Genomic DNA, 17,301 nt, shown 5'->3' on the forward strand with positions numbered 1-17,301 from the left:
GAACAAAATAAGTATACCATCAATCTCATATAACAAATACAAAGACTCTTTGGTAGTTGAGCTGGACAAGCTGATCGGACATTACTGTTATAAAAGAAACATACACAAAGACTTTTTTATAGTCGAGGTGTCTGCAAACGAGCCCTGATATAACGATTATCCAAAAGACAAAGCGATGGAAAGACTTTCGATAGTCAAGGTGTGCAGATTGGCTCGATACAATTATAACTTCCAGTATGCATAATTCACCAAAAAGAATAAAAAGGGACACATTGTAGTTGCAGGCCTAGTGCATGTTACTTTAAAGCTTATGTAGCTTGGATTATTCAAAAATGTCGGCGGGTATGTGTAGGATTCTTCAAAGTAAAATATTTTTCGAGGATTCGACACAGGTGTGGCAACATTTTTGGAGAGTCCAAACAATATAGCTTAAAGCTATAATAAGAGCAGTACATGTTGACACAGCTAGAAAAGTACAAGATAACACAACCAATGGCAATTATGTTCTTGTATTATAGCAATATCGTTAATCAGTTTATCGTAATTTACATGTTCACTAACCACGATTTCATCGCTCTTATAGCCCTCGTATTTTATATTGTCAATCCAAACGCTGGAATGACGTAACAACACTGAAATATTCATTGCAACTACTTAAAGAAAATCAAGAAATAAAAAAAAGAGGTCGTATGAATTTTTTTAATGGAACGTATAAACTTTTTGCAATCTGAAAACTGATTATGAAAAGATTCTTGTTTAATATGGTGGAATAACAAACTAATTATCATATATTGTGGAATTTTATTTAGTTTTACCATAATTAGTTAGGTTAATTGTTATATTAATGTTAGTTTAGCCGTTACATCTCTTAAAACATGCTAATTAGTTTACCTAATACATGTATCTGTAGGACATATTGTATCTTCAAAGGCCAAATGTTGGAATTTAATAAAATTTTAAAAATAGTTAAAAATTTTAGTTAATACTAGTAAAGATGTCGTTATATATGTAATTTTTAATTCTAGAAACACACTCAGAGCATACTCTCTTGTGTTTCCTTTAAATCCCGAAAATCAAACACCGACGAACATTGGAAGTTCAGAGACGAGGGAATGAACTTCCTGATATTTCAAATTAAAGAAGCATGACTGAGATGCAACAGCTTCAGTCATGGAACTTCAAAAGTTAATTATCAGTTATGTGGCATGGAACTTCAAAAGTTCCAACTACAGAGACAAATCTTTTCCTATTTTTATAGTGTTCGAATGGTCAAAATTAGAAAATTTATCTTTGGAAAAACAAGCTCCTTGAAAATAGGTAGAATAGTCAAAATTAGAATATATTTTCTTTGAAAAAACAAGCTGCTTGAAAATAAGAAAATGACTTCCTTAAAGTAGGAAAAACAAGTTGCATCATCTCCTCTACCCTCACAACTAGCATTAGGATATTTACTGGCATACAAGAAAACAAGTAAGAAACCACTTGTTTTCCTATAAAATCTTCTCTTGGAAAATATTTTCCTTCCTACGGAGCATGCCTGAAATGTATAAGGTAAAATGAAATAAGATTTTGAATATACAGAATAAATTAAAGAACAAAAACTGGTAGTCAGTATCTGTTGGAAATAACATTTTTATTACTCATGCTACTAAGATATTCATGAGTGAATATTTTGACACCGATATCCGTAAGTGAATATTACAACAACATTGCTGCTTCTACGCTCTGTTTTCCAGTCAGCTTCTCCTTTATGGCTTCCCAAAATGTGGGTATTGCAACCTCATCAGGAACTTCCTTAAATGATGGAAGGTAATTTACATCAACAATGACATGGTCACCAGTGCTTTCCTGAATCTGAAATTCAATTCAAAAGTCATTATCAAGACGTGCACTGCTTGAGTCCTAATCCCCATAACTATAATTTATGACTTTCTTTTTCAATTATTTGTGGCAAAACTTATCAGCTTACCATCAAGGGTTTAGAAGAAGCTGAGATTAGAGAACTTTTAGTTTAGAGCAAAACCATTGATATGGCGACTTCTTTTTGGCATTGACAAGTATTAATTAAACCTTGTATGGTTCTCCTTTCTACCTTTCTGTTAGAAATCAATTATCCCTAGAGCACAAAAACTAACAGGCAACTATATATCAATCAAAGAAGAAGCAACAGGGCGAAGGTCCTAAGGAGATGTGTTTGCTGATGGAGTTCAGTCTGTTTCTCGTATTCATTCATTTTAACATTACATTGATGAACTGACTAGCTCAAGACCCTCTATTCGCTGTGGACAAAAAGGAGATGAAAACGCTACATAGGGGAGTCGAGGAAGAATTTATTTGGTACGAAGAGATCTTTCTCTACCTAGTGATTGTCAATACTATGAACTGGGACAAAAGGATAGGGATAAATCATACATAATTGCTTTTCCACAATAGCTGAGTGAATCTGACTTATTTGACATTTCACCACGCAGCTCTAGTGAGATCTTTGGATGATTCAGTCTTACTACAAGTTAAAATCATTTCAGTGGGATGTCGGTTTATAGCATAGATGGACACAATGTATTTTGAGTATGCTAACATCTTTAACAGCTATTGATGAAGGACATCTCATTCTCCCAATTTTTCTCCAATAAATTTATCTTCTTATCCCAGAAAAAATGAAACAAAAAGCTAATCAGCTAGAACACAGTCCCCGTAGAAGATGAAGAATATGAGAGTACTCACCACAACATCAAAGCCAAAGATAGTAAGGTCAAGAACCCTTCTCAACCAATTTGCAGCATCAGTGACTAGCTCATGATCAATCTGTTTATTATCTTTATTTTGGCTTTGTTGCTGATTGTCCTTGTCAACAGGAAGAGATTTTAAGCTGCAAAGATAGGTATTCTTAAAGAGGCATAGAAAGTGCATATTGCAGGTAGAGGAATTTAAGGTGGTAAAATACCTATCAAAAAGTAATGGCTTCAGCTCCTTTTCTTTAGCTAACTTGATCAAGGTATCTGCATTAGGTGTAGACTTCTTAATTGCAAAGAAAATCTTCTTCCCAACAACATAAAACTTGAACATAGTGGATGAATGATCCACATATTCCTGCAGTTGCACTTGTCTTCATAATTAACTTGGAGGAGAAAGCTCAAGTTAGAAGGAAATAATTTATTTGGATGACAATATGGAGATCTTTTCAACAATGACTAAAAATGCAAACCAGAATGGACATGCAAAGTTACTGTACTTTTGCACTACATTCGTACTTCCGAAACATCCCGTAAATCTGATCAGTATCTGATAAAATCAAGTGCCAACCCATTCTCATTTGCAAACAAGGAAAGCATCTTCCATATGGATGAGAAAATACACAACACTTTCACACAGGCACTAACTTAGAATGTTCAAGTTAAACCAGTTCTAACCATTCAAGAGGCAGATTAAACAAGTTATAATTATTACATGTAGCCCCTTGTTTACCTGCACAATAGCTGGAAGAGGGATATTGAGGTCTTTGTAGCTGTCTGCCTTAAAGACAATGGCCTGTCAATTAAAAATTCTATGTCACACTGCCATGCTAGAAAAATCACTTATCAAAAAGAAAGTTGCAAGATCAATCGACAACTCACATGGCAAATGAAAAAAAAGAAAGATATATAAAGGCAAAGCTTAGAGCTGAAGCATAGATAGTTTGTACACAATTAAAATTTTTAATAACATCAAAAGGAGGAATTCCATATGCTAAACCTTTTATGGAGTACAAGTTCAATATATGAATGTACAGAGAGGAAGAGAGAGGGACCAAGAGTACTATTTATGATAGCTTGAGAATTCAGCGTTACCATGCTGTGAGCATCAGAAACTCCACAAGCAACTTGGGGTTTTACAATGTTCGGAAGAGACAGTTTTGCATCGGCTAGCTTTTTTTCCAACTTGGGCTCACGAAAATCGACAACCTGCATGAAGAAGTGCATGTTAAATCAAATATCTAGGAAGTAGAGAAAACTAATATTCACATACCTACAGATTATATGACAAATGATGAAATGAGTAGTGAACTACCATAAACTAAAGTGTTCTAGCGTTTTCTGTTTCAATTTTTGGGTTCACAGTATGGTTTTTTAGATCATTATATCGTGAGGCAAAAGGAGCTTCATTTCAGAAACACATAAGAAGATCCTAATCTCAAAGCAATAAGCAGATATAGATAAAATCTTGATGTATTCGTGTTTAATTAGATTTTTCAACTCCATAATTTAACCTACCTGAGCTAAGCAGTGATAAGAGAACAAAATGATTAACTTAAAAGAAAATGGAACAAGGTAAATTCTTGAAAACAGTCTTCCAACCCATTGGTAACAGAAAAGATGTCCCCTTTAACTGTGCGGATAGCTCATAATGAGCAAACAACAAACCCAAAAAGGATGCATAAACATCTACATACTAGATAGTTGAATATCCAACAAATGAGAGCCATGTGACCATAAGAACTCATGACACACAATTCAATTAAAATGACTTGTCGTAGCATAATATTTCCTTCTTTCCAGCCATGCTTTATTCCCAGGTAAGGCTCTATATAACCATATCAGCTACTGCATTGGTTGGACAAAAAACTCCATTAGGGGTGGGCGTTTGGTTCTTCGGTTCGGTTTTGTCAAAGTTCGATCGGTTCTTCAGTTTTTAGTTTTGTAAAAATGAGCACCGAACACCGAACCAGACTAATTTGGTTCAGTTCGGTTTTTTGAACTTTGGTTCGGTTTATTCAGTGTTTCTAAATCGTTTTTTCGGTGTAAGTGAGAAACAAAATTATCAAAACATATCCACTTACCCAGTTAGTGAAGTGGGAAATTGAAAAAGGAAAACAAGGAGATGTAATATAAATAACATATATACAGTTGTATGAGTTCTATGGAGTTTTTGGGTAATTTGGTGTGTCCAATTTATTGTGTTCTTTTCTCAATAAGTGCATACTGGATGATAACACATTGACACTTGTCTGGAATAGCTATAAAAGATTAAATTAAATTAATTTAACAAATATTTTAACTATAACTAATGATTTATTTTGAGAAATTATTCTTCAGAAAATTTAAATGGGCTCGGACTTGGGTCTTTATTGAGCTAACATATATATTAAATGTAATATAAATATTTTTTTAAAATTTAATTAATAAAAGTTCGGTTCTTCCGCGTTACCCTTAAACCGAACACCAAACCGAAGAACCGAACTACCAAAAAAAAAAAAGACCGAGCCGAAGAACCGAAACGAAAGAACCAAACTAATTCAGTTTTTCGGTTCTACAGTTCTTATGCCCAACCCTAAACTCCATAGTAAAAACAATTTCATCCCAACCAAGCAATTTCAAGTTGGATGGCCCTTGTAAAGCAACAAAGTGACTGATCTTTCTCATTCATAAAGTGGGAAAAGTCTAAAACTCTATCCTGGACTAAACCAAGCTGATCCACTATTGTTATCCCCACTTAAAGACATCGTCAACTCAGATTGCAGACAGATATAGCACTTGATCCCACCCAAAACACATTGTAGCCATATGCTTGATGGGAACTGAGACCCCAAAATAAGGCCTCGTTTAACATAGCTTCTGAAAAGTAGCCTGCTGCATGAAGAAATAAAGAAACAGATGATGCAATTATGATCAATAAGGAAAAGATTAGGAACTGAAGTCACAAAGATTTCACAGCAGATTTTTCAGTGTAAGCACAAGAAGGGGTATCATTAGGAAAAAGGACCTTCAGAAAATGGGGACCTCTGATCTTACTGCAGCTTTTGCTGTTAAGATTTTCCAAACCACCTAGAATCTGCTGTATTTTCAACCGATCAAGAACAGGGTATATGTTGCTAAATGGGTCAATCACACGACATTCAGGATGGCATCCGATGCACCTGACCAGAAAATAATCAAAGGAGATTTAGCGTTATGCAAACAACTCCTCTGATATCAAATTATTACAGCTCAAAAAAGAAAGTACTAAAAACATTTCAGAAACTTACATCCAAGTTCCCAGAAATTATTTCGACACTCATTACCAGTTCAAGCTGAAACCAATGTGGTGCAATGCATCTTTCAGATAAATAGAAACACGCCAAAAACAATCAGGAAAAGAAAAAAAAAAGGAAGATGCAAAAATATTAAAGATGTCATTTCGACTTGAAGAAAGTCATTTCCATCAAGAAATTACAATCATCTATGAACAGCATCCACATTTTGCTATCAACAAATTGTCATTATCAGAGAGGCTATAAGAGAATGAATGAAAGCATTAAATCTTTTTGATGTCTTACAGAACAGAGCGCATAAGGTAAAGATACAAGCTTATTTCGACTGACAGGGTATAGCTCTCCAATCTAAATATGAACTAGGACATAGTTAGAGCTAGCTAAAGCTTTCTTATCATCTACTTCCTGTTATTAATGATATTAAGCTTTTGGCTTTTCAGTTCTAGCTTGAACAATAGGGTCTGCACTAATAGCAGTTCTCTGTATGTCTCCCTTGGATTACCTCTAACAACTTCATGCTTAGAAGTTCTGAAGATGAGATTTAGCTATGCAACGCGTCTAGTATATAGTATTGAAGTTTCAACACCCTATTTTTCTCAGTTTCATAAACTAAAGGGTGCTATGGTGATTCACAGAGAAATGACAAACAGCATTGAGATTCTTGTCATGTAAAAATGTACCGATACCAAGTGTTTAGATGCAAACCATTTTTTTCTACACACACTTCTCTCACTAAACCATGACTAAGTAATATAGTTCTCATCTCATTCAATCACTTAACCATGAGATGTAAACACTGGATGCGGGTAAGTTATACCTTCTTATCATGTAGTCGTGATAGAATTTTGAAGGCGCTTACAGGAGAGATAGTAAAGAATCATCACCCCTTTAATTATTCAGCAGTATATTATTAACCAATTACAAGTTAACAGTAGTAACTCACCTTTGTAACTCTTGCATGCCCTCTGTATAAGTAACTTTGTTCTCAAAATCTGAAGAGCTGCTCATTTCAACAGTAATGATGTCATCAGTTGCTTTATGTAGAACACCGTCAAGTTGTTGTAACTGCCATGATATAGGGAGCTCGTAGTTAAGGGCCACAAAAATTAATCCGTTTGGTGTAGGATTTAAGGGGAACGCACCTCTCTGTAAAACATAAGAAATATGTCAAGTCTCGGAACACAACATGAAAGGTTCCTTAGTCGAGCATAAAGCACTAGTTACATTCCATCATTTGAACCAACAGAAAAAATCCTACTTCAAATAGTTTAAGCCAGGTCATGGAGAAGACATACACAAAGCATCAATTATTTGAAGTCATGCAAGAAGCTTGGATGCCTGACAACCTATGTTTGCTCAGACTCTTCAAAAATTTCAGCGGGTGTGTGTCGAATCCTTCCAAAAGTAGTGCATTTTGAAGGATCTGACACAGGTGCGGCCACATTTTTGGAGAGTCCGAGCAATTTAGCTGACAACCATCTATACGTAACAAGTAAGTTCTCAACTCATGTTCCACCAGAACTGACCTTGGCAAAATCTTCTTCACGAGAAGGCTTCATCAAGTAACCAACTGTCTCGACTTCCTTTCCCATTGCCTGCTTGCCCCATAGCATAAAATAAAGAAACCTTAAGAACATTAAATGTCACTCTGACAAACAATTTGTAAAGGATACAAAAAAGTTCTATACTTGAGAATTTTTGACAATAAAAGAAAGCCAAACATAAGAGTTTAGTATTGATTAGAAAGAATCAGATACCTCTAGTTAGCTCTAGTGAATGAATAAATAAATAAGCGGAATCTGTTCACCAAATATGTTTCTTACACATCAGTAAGAACATTTAACCAGGCTGCAAGTTTGTTTTTAAGCTTGCTTTGGACTGGATAGTAGTCATTCAGCTACAGAAGAAACTAACTATCAAAGAACTTTGAGAAACTAAACTCTTCCACATTTTTCACATTTCTGGACATATACACTTCCTCTTTCTGGCATTCTTCTTACTCAAGATGATGGAATATGTACCAGGATTATCCCATGGAATCACAAGCCTCAGCAAAATCTCAAACTTTATAAAGCCCCTCAAGTAAATGACCTACCAGATGCATAATGATCAGTGGTTAAGCTGATCATGAGCAACCAATTCATATGAAAAAAAGAGAATAGCAGAAATAATGAACGGTAGGAACTTTTAGCAAATCTTTTGTCCATCAAAATACACCAAAGTAATCAGCATCAAAATACCCTCTTTAATTTAGATGTCCTTCCCATACTAATAAACCTCTGCATAACCCTCACTGACCATAGTGAAAAGGAGAGGGAGGTAAGATTCCACGCACTGACAGCTGCAGATTATGGGGAAAACTGGAGATAGAAAGCAAAAGAATGACTTGTTTGTCACGGTGGAAGAATCTGATTTTATATGAGCAAATACTAGCAGCAACTTTCTGAAACATGGTGGGTTAGATGGTCTAGCAAATATCAGTTGTAACTTTTTGTAAACCTAGTTGGTGCAGTAATGACACCCTCAGTCATCCCTTTCATGATCTTCAGCATATTGAGCAAGAAAGTTACGGCAATCACTCAAATACATAGGGCACAACACAGTGGAACTTTTGGAATTTGAGATTCAGGAGAAACCTATTAGATTTAAGAGTTCCCAAATCTCATGGAATTAATCTACAAGTAAAACATCACATGGTGTCCAGGATGCTTGGAAATGAAAAGGGAGCAAAACTGGCTTGATGAAATCCTTTCACAAAGTACAACAGAGAGAAGATACAATGTTCCAGCACCTATCAGTGTAGATTTCCCAGCACTCGGAAGAAGGCTGACCTCCAATATTATCAAAGGCATGCTTAAGCCCTGAAGCGAGGGTCAAATGTATGGAGCGCTTTCCCTCGCTTAATGTGCAATTCAGTGTCGTCATCAAGGTTCTAAGACATATTTTTCATTTCCAATGAGCCTCTTCTGAAGAGGCGACACTAAACAATTGATATTTTACTTTATTGCAACAACAACAAACCCAGTGTATTCCCACATAATGGGGTCGGGGGAGGGTAAAATGTATGCCACTACCTCCGAAGAAGTAGAAAGGTTGTTTCCGATAGACCCTCGGCTCAAGACGAAGATCACTTTATGAAAAAAATAAAAAAATCAATTTCTTTGTTTATATATTTGTCATTCATGCTTATAATTATTAGTTTGGACTAAACCTGTATATTTGTATCTTTTCTCGCTTTGCACCTTTTTTCATTTAAAGCCCACACTTTATTTGCGCTTAAAGCTCCAATGGACCTTGGAGCTTTTTTGCACATTTTGCTTTCGATAGCACTCCCACCTGACCGTTAAAAATGGTGCTGTAAGGGGGATTCGTACATCTGAATGTATGAGGAAAAAAAGGATGTCATATGTTAGCTGATGATACATGTGGCATTACACTGCAAACGCTCGGGAGAAGACGTTGACCACTTGTTGCTAAATGTGCTTGGAATACAGTGGGCAATGTCGCTCGCCTATAATCAAGGATGTGATGTTCAGCTGGGTTCTTAAAAGAAGGAAACATGTAGAGCATTGGTGTAGCCCCTTTCACTATCATGTCAGTACTTCGGACGAGGAAAGTAACAAAAGAGCTTTTCAAAGTGTGAAAACTCAATTTGTACAAATAAGGAACTGCTTTATCTTTCTAGCCAATTTTTGGTACAATATGACGTTCCTGTTAGTATAGATGATTGGGGGTTATACGTATAGAACCATACCTCCGCAACCCTATGTAACCTCCTTACTTTTGTATACCACCTGTATCGAGGGAACTTCCCCCAACCAACAACAACAACAACAACATATCCAGTGTATTCCCACAAAGTGTATTCCCACAAAGTGGGGTCTGGGAAGGGTAAAGTGTACGCAGTCCATACCACTACCTCAGCTGAAGTAGAGAGGCTGTTTTTGATAGACTCTCGGCTCAAGACAGATAACAGTATAACCAAAAACAAACATAAAACATAAAAGCACAGAACAAAAATGGAATAACACACTGCTATATAATAATACAAGGTGCCCCCAAGGTAATACTATAAACTCTCTATTCGAAATCGAAGACAACACCAAAACACCACGAACAAGCAACTACAGGCGTAGATACAAACAAAAGCACTCTTTTACCTACAAATATGGACGAACTCCTTCCCACTAACCCGCTACCCTAATCCGCATCCTTCACACACCCCTATCAAGGGTCATGTCCTCCGTAAGCTATAACTGCTCCATATCATGTCTAATCATCTCCCTCCAATATTTCTTCGGCCTACCTCTACCCCGCCTAAAACCATCCGTAGCCAGCCTCTCACACCTCCAAACTGGAGCATCCGTACCCCTCCTTATCAAATGCCCAAAACACGCAGCCTCACTTCCCGCATCTTGTGCTCTACCGAAGCCACTCCAACCTTCTCCCGAATAATCTCATTTCTAACCTTATTACTTTTGTTTTTCGATAACCGTGGTGTCCGGGCCAGCTTTCGCGTACCTCGACTAAAAATAAAACTATTACTTTACTAAGATAAAAGTAAAAATAAAAAGTCATGTCGAAAAGACACAGGATGCCGTTGAAGCTGGGCTTAGAGCAAACTTCATGTGGTACCAACTAACAGTAGCTTCAGCAAGGAATGGATGGCCAAATGTTTCAGAGAAGCCACTATGATGTAGTTATTATGGAATTGTCCACCAAATCTTATAAAAGCAGTTTAAGGAAATGCACATCAGTATACAATATTTCTTCTCACCTTTTTATTCAAATGGCAGATAGTCAGAGGCAGTTCTTCAAGCTTGTTAATGAAAATCTTGCTTGGATTTTCATCAGTTCCAGGATTATATTCAACAGCTGACATGAATGTCGAAATTTGAAGATTCAGACGACAACAACAATTTCACCACTTAACAGAAGCCAGCAAATTACTTCAAAATGGCATTACAACATCAATTCACATGCTAGAACGAAGGAGTTCCCCAGAGAATGAGACTGAAATCCCTTATACTGTTTGAAACTTAGTCTGAAGGGACAAGAAAGTTGTGAGCTTTTACCTGATGCTTTTCCAGGAGATCCTGCAAAAATAGGTCAGATGATGGGATGCTTGCAAGAACACGTGAGAATAACAACAAACTTTCCACCCACAATAATTACAGATGTCAAACCTTCGGCGAATAATTATCATTACCGCTCACCTCAATCACAAAAACAGATTATATGTTGGAAAAGAATTTAGTTTGGTAATGTAAGTGATTTTAAGTTTTTTGAGAAAGATGCAGCCTTTTAGAGTTTGGAATCCTTTCGTGGAGCATAAATTTGAAAATCCAAAATGAGCCTCAAAAAGAACCTTCTAAATGTTAGAGCTATGAAGTGAAAAACTTTTAAAAATCAGTCGTTTTCAAAGCTAAAAAAACAAACAATCATTCAGTAACAATTAAAGAAACATCTCAGATATTTAAATTAGAAAACTTCATGCAGTTTCTTCTTATTTCTCTTTTTTATAGGTGGCTTAACAAAACAAAAAAAGAACAGAACTTCAATGCATTGGAACTCACGTAAAACAGTGATCAGCCAGCCAGAACTTATCAATTGGGAAATCTCCTCGTCTTTGTAACTGGAAATTACATGCATATAACTTCCAATATTGTCGCCCCATTCCAAGGAAACCGCACTTACAAAGTTGTCTATGGCTGACGGCCTGAACACAAAACAATTGTAGGAATATAGCCTTGCGTTTTCTTGGAGGAGGCGCACCTAAAACAAGCAGTTGCAATTGTTTGAGATTCCAATTGTTCAGAAAATACCAGTTCACACCATTACTTTAGTGCCGCTTATGCGGTGAATAAAATAGGGACTTGAGGACTAAAAACAAACAAAGGACCAAGTATTTGAGAAAATGAAGAAATAGAACGAAATGGATATAAAAATTATTGATGAGGACATTTTCGGAATCTTCAAAAATAGTCGTGTGTGTGTCAGCTTCTTCAAGAGTAGTGCATTTTTTGAGGATCCAATACAGATGCGACAGCATACATATTTGAACTATTTTAGTAGGTAGAAAGGTGATACACCAAAAGAAATGGAAAACACAAAAGCAGAAAGGACATCACCTTAGGAGCAGAAAGATCAGGTCCATATGATATACCCTGCACAAATTAGAAGGTATAACATTTCAGTCTTAAAATTAAATAATTTCTCCATGCAGCAAATTTCCATAAAAGAATCATCTTTACCCAATTGAGAATAACAAAAAGAAACAAATTGACAAAATAGATTACTACTACAGCAATATACCCAGCATATCCCACAAGTGGGATCTGGGGTAGATAGAACGTACGCAGACCTTACCTGTACAAGGTAGAGAGGTCGTTTCTGAAAGACCCTCCGCTCAAGTAAAAGCATTACAAAGTAGTTCGAAAAAAGAAACAAAAATAGATGAACAATGATTATCATCAGCTATTGTAAGAACTACCAATTACAAGGCTAATCAAGAAAGCACTTAGAAGGTAAACAACCAGAAAAAAAACAAATGGAACTCTTCCTTTGTGCATGCGACTTCAGACAAATATATCCATGTGATTTACACAGCACAATAAATTTCCAATCCCAAACAAAGAACAGACTAAAAACTCTTCCTCCCTCCATTTCAATTTGCTTGTCTTACTTTCTTTTTTAGTCCGTTACACAAAAATTGTCTCATACTATTTTTTTTTTGGCAACTCTTTAATTCCGATTTTCCACGTGAAATCTTTAAGATCACAAAATTAAAGGACATTTTGGTACATTCTACATATCTTTAGTTTAAGACCACAAAATGCAAAACACTGTATTGTGCCAAGTCAAAATCAGACAAACAAATTGAAACGGAGTAGTATTTTGATGCTAACCTGATTAAGCAAATGAAAATGAATTGCAGATGATTCATACACAAAAGCTAACTAATTTGAGTTTGACACTTAATTGATTGATTGCATTTGACTTTGGACCAATAACTAGAACTGAACAGATAATAATGCATACAGAAAAAATTAATAATCCAATTAATTTGTAATTAAGAAACGATCAATTAATATGTGACTTCGGACCAAAATCAAAAAGGAAATTCTTTATTTTATGACCTTGGTATCCGGTCCAACTTACGTGCACCTCTACTAATTCCACGAGATACCTGTCAGCTCCTACAACAACAAGTACTAAATAACTCTGTCCACTAAAGCTATGGGAAGAAATCATCTACTATTTAAATTACTTGATATTTTTTATGACCACAGTGTGTGGGCCAGCTTTCATGCACTATGACTAATTCCACAAAATACTTATCACCTCATACCAACAACAGGTAGGTAAACTATGTGCATGCATCGTCAAAGTTTTAACAGATGGAAAAAAATCACCGAATTTTTATCTCCACTGAATTTGAACCTGAGACCCACTTCATTAACCACTAGCCACACAATTTTGCAAGAATCAAGAAGAGACCAATAAAATACAAAACAATAAAAAAGAAAGATATAAATGAGGAGTTTTTATACTTACAATGTAGATGTTGGAGTATCGAAGCTTGCGAAGAAGATAATCAGCAGCAGGCGCAAGAGAAGGAATTCCATTTTCATCATCATTCACTGCTAAGAGAACTGAAGCGTTCATCACAATACCCTTCACTGCACACATTGCTCTTCTGTTTTTTCCCAAGTTTGCTTTGCATAGAATTGCGTGACCCTAACGTTCATCAAAAGTATAAAAGTGGGAAAAGTGGGACAACCTTGAAGGCATGTTGGAATTTTTGGTCAAGTCCCTAACAATTTTGTCATGTTAAATTGTGTACTCAATTGTTTTGTTTGTTCTAAAATGATCCTAAAAATTAAGGGGCATTTGGTGCAGATGATAAGGAATAACTAATTTTGAGATTAATTTTAGGATGAGTTTATTTCATATTTGATTGAGATAACTATTATGAAATTAGTTATTTCTAGATTGTAGTGTTATTTTTATCTCATCTTACGAGTGGGATAACTAATTACGTAATAACTAATCCTAGGTTAACTAATTTCCAACCAAACGACTCCTAAAAACTTGTTTGGATAGTTTTTCCTTATTGTATTGTATTATGTTGTTAGTTTAAATGGAAATGGGCCAAAAAATACCCTTAGTTTTTTTGTCTCAAAAACACATGTCCATTAAATATTTGGCTAAAACATAACCCCTCTTTAACGAAATGCTACCAAGCACGCCACATGAAGTAAAATTGCTACATGACAAGTCTGCGTGGAAAATCACCTTTTTAAATACATTTTACACAAACAGGTACTAATGACCGCAATAACCGATTACCTCTCATCCTAATATTCATTATATATATATAGGACTGATTTGTTATTTCTATATCCTAAATTATCATTTCTCTCTAAACAGTTTTTAAAATGTTCTATACATTCTTCTATTTTCATGTCGTCTTTTTGACACCCTTTACATTTAAAAGTTATATATTTATATTCTTCTGCTAAGTTTTCAGCCTTTTCTATGGCCATGTCTACTTCATATCCTTCTTGTAGGATTTCTATATTCATAAACTCGCTTTCTGTTTCGATATTACTCTCTGTTTCATCATCGTCTAAATTTCGTTTAGTTGTGTAATTACAATCCGTAAACCTAACTGAAGTTTCTCCTTTGCTTGTAGTATATAATAGATGAGAGTCTGGTGTAAAAAATTTTGGTTTAGTAAATTTGTTTAAATTCCATTCTAAACTTGCATATATTTCGGGATCTATTTTTATTGGTTTTATTAAACTTATGCCTTTATTTCTCATTATTTCAACTACATCATTTACTTTTAGTTTAAATTTTGTATTACTACTTAAAGTTAATTTTTCAATAAAACCTATGCACATTAATAAATTATTTCCAGTATTCGTTTCTTCGTATCCTTTAGTTTGGATTCCTATTTTAATATTTTTTCCAAATTCTTTTAAGTTCATTAGGAAGTCTGGATTTATATAGAATATTCCTCCATTATTAGTCATATCTACTTCAGTTAATCCTATTATTGACTTCTTAATGTCTGACCATCGATCGTCATATATTGTTATTAATATTTTGGATCCTAGATTTTTTCTAGTTAGACCTTTTATTCCTATAACAATTAAACTCATATGCATTAATACCATTCTATTTTTTAGATGTCTTAAGGAATTAGCATTTACTAAATCTAGTATTTTAAAGTCTTCTCCTATAGCAGATATTTGCTCTTCTCTATAATGTCTATATAACTGATTATCTGTAGAAAAATATCCAGCGTTATATAGTGTTTTAGGATTTAATAATTTTAATTGATGTTGTTGGAAAATTTGTAAGTCTTTGTCTACATCTATTATTTCGTTAAGTTCTTGGTTCTGTTCCATATTAGGTTGTCTTCTGCATATTCTAGATAATATATTATTATTTCCTATTCTATTTTCTGAAAAACTTATTCTTTGTCTTTCTTCTCCTTGTCTTTCATTATTTTCGATGACTCTCCGTCTATTTGATAGAAAGTCCATTTTTGTAGTTTTCTTATTATATTTTTTCGTTCTTGTTTAGGAGTTAATTCAATTCGTTTTAATTGGTTAATAAGTTCGTCTATTTCGAGGTTATTTTTTTGGTTGGACTCCTTTATTTATTAAGATGTCTATTTTCTTATGTAGTTCGGGTAATTCTGGTTCCTTTTGGAGGGGTTTTTGAGTTTCTTTGCCTTTAATTAAGATGTCTATCTTTTTGTGTAAGTCTAATAGTAATTCTATTATGGTACTATTTTGTTTTAATAGAATTTTATCTGTTTGACTTGAAGATATATGCCTAGATAACCCTTCAGGTTCACTATGATAATTTCTTGATTTTTCTAGTGCTTTATTGTAATTTATATCTTCTTCACTCATGAAAGTGATATTTCTTCTAATCTTTTTGTTATTTCTTGCAAATCTTTGATCTCTGTTGTTATATTTTCTACTTGTTCTACAAGCTTAGATATTAGTTGAGTTGTTTTTACTTCCAATTCTTTAGGTCTTTCTATTATGGTTGATATTAGTTTTTCAATTTCTATTTTTGTAGGTATTTTTTCTAAATTAAACTTGTGGTTTAAATACTGGATTTTTCTGTCTATTTCTACTTCTTGTGACTTGAGATAATCTAAATTTTGTTCTATCTTATCTAGTGTCTTTTTATGTTTATTCTAAGTAACTTCTATTTGGTCTAGAGTTCTTATTATACTGTTATCTTTTTCCTGAGTTTTTTCGCTTGTATTTATCAAAAAATCTATTATTGTGTTGTATTGTTTATCGTCCGAATGTAAAATGTGTTCTCCCTGGTTGAAATTACACTTTATGGTGGAGTTATTTTTTAATATTCTATATTTCTTTTCTGGTTGAAATCTAAGATCTAGGTAATCGAGGTGTTTTAACGAAGCTATCTTGTTATCCTAAGTGGTTTAAGTTAAGGTATTTTTTGCTTAGCTTAGTTTGATATTTCAATCTACTATTCGTATAGGTTATATTCAATTCTACTTCTTGTATGTTTTCTATCAACCTAGATTGTTCGCTAATTAATGTTTTTTTATAATAGTTAGATGTTATGGTAATTATTTCGTCTGTTTCTTTAAAATTTAAAATATCTATTTCTAGGTTTCTTATTTCTTTATTTAACAATTCTAATCTTTCTACAAATTGTTTCCGAATTTTTACAAGCTGATGTTTATATATAAATTCTCTATAATATTGATGTTGTATTTCCCTTATACACTCAATATATCTTATTGGCATTTATTATCCTAATTGATAAGCTTTTCTCTTAATACGTTCTTTAAGCCACTTTATTCCTGAAGTATTATTTTCTAAGTCTCTCTCACAACCTTGTATCTCCCAATTTAAAGCGCTTAATAAGTCGTTATAAACTCTATGTAATCTATTTACTTTTAGTAGTCTTTTTCGACTTTCCTCTAAATTATGTTTTCTAGTTAGTATGATCTTTCTTTTTCTAATTTCTCTATATAAATAGAAATAACTACACCTTATATCTTGGAATGATCTATGTCTTTTCATATAAAGTTTATAAACTTTTACGAGTTAGTAGGTAATGTTCCCAAAACCTTCTCGCTTTGATACCAAAATAGTTGTATATTTCAATAATAGTATTTCAATAATAGTATATTTCAATAAAAACAGAATTTAGAATTTCAATAAAAACAGAAACCAGTGGTACAAATAATGATTGATTTTTTAATATATCAGTTTGTAAAACCTACT

The 17,301-nt window shown here is 34.1% G+C and overlaps 1 protein-coding gene across 5 annotated transcripts; it reads right to left on the reverse strand.

The window, feature by feature from the left end:
* Positions 1-1,547: 1,547 nt before the first annotated feature.
* On the reverse strand, positions 1,548-13,876 carry LOC107847222 (inositol 1,3,4-trisphosphate 5/6-kinase 4). 5 transcript variants are annotated; one of them, XM_047395497.1, is made up of 13 exons: positions 13,565-13,876; positions 12,139-12,174; positions 11,584-11,782; positions 11,083-11,103; positions 10,785-10,882; positions 7,534-7,602; positions 6,951-7,072; positions 5,740-5,893; positions 3,828-3,941; positions 3,466-3,528; positions 2,945-3,090; positions 2,725-2,869; positions 1,548-1,854 (listed from the first exon to the last, which is right to left on the reverse strand). In XM_047395497.1, the coding sequence occupies exons 1-13, from the start codon at positions 13,697-13,699 to the stop codon at positions 1,699-1,701; spliced, it is 1,458 nt and encodes a 485-aa protein (XP_047251453.1). In that variant the 5' UTR covers positions 13,700-13,876; the 3' UTR covers positions 1,548-1,698. The 5 variants fall into 5 exon arrangements, with proteins under 5 accessions (XP_047251453.1, XP_016546915.1, XP_047251452.1 ...); XM_016691429.2 differs by having other exon boundaries at positions 6,951-7,153; positions 13,565-13,870; XM_047395496.1 differs by lacking the exon at positions 13,565-13,876 and adding an exon at positions 13,169-13,482 and having other exon boundaries at positions 6,951-7,153.
* Between the last annotated feature and the right edge of the window lie 3,425 nt (positions 13,877-17,301).

The sequence above is a fragment of the Capsicum annuum genome, chromosome 8 (assembly GCF_002878395.1).
Source record: "Capsicum annuum cultivar UCD-10X-F1 chromosome 8, UCD10Xv1.1, whole genome shotgun sequence".
Taxonomy (NCBI): Eukaryota; Viridiplantae; Streptophyta; class Magnoliopsida; order Solanales; family Solanaceae; genus Capsicum; species Capsicum annuum.

What these genes read in the sequence shown, in the direction of transcription:
- LOC107847222 (XM_016691429.2), bottom strand. Translation starts at nt 13,699, where the DNA reads ATGTGTGCAGTGAAGGGTATTGTGATGAACGCTTCAGTTCTCTTAGCA. An exon ending in GAGGTCCCCATTTTCTGAAG is followed by an intron (nt 3,942 to 5,739) that starts GTCCTTTTTCCT and finishes TTCTTCATGCAG; the next exon opens with GTTGTCGATTTTCGTGAGCC. An exon ending in AAGCCATTACTTTTTGATAG is followed by an intron (nt 2,870 to 2,944) that starts GTATTTTACCAC and finishes CTATCTTTGCAG; the next exon opens with CTTAAAATCTCTTCCTGTTG.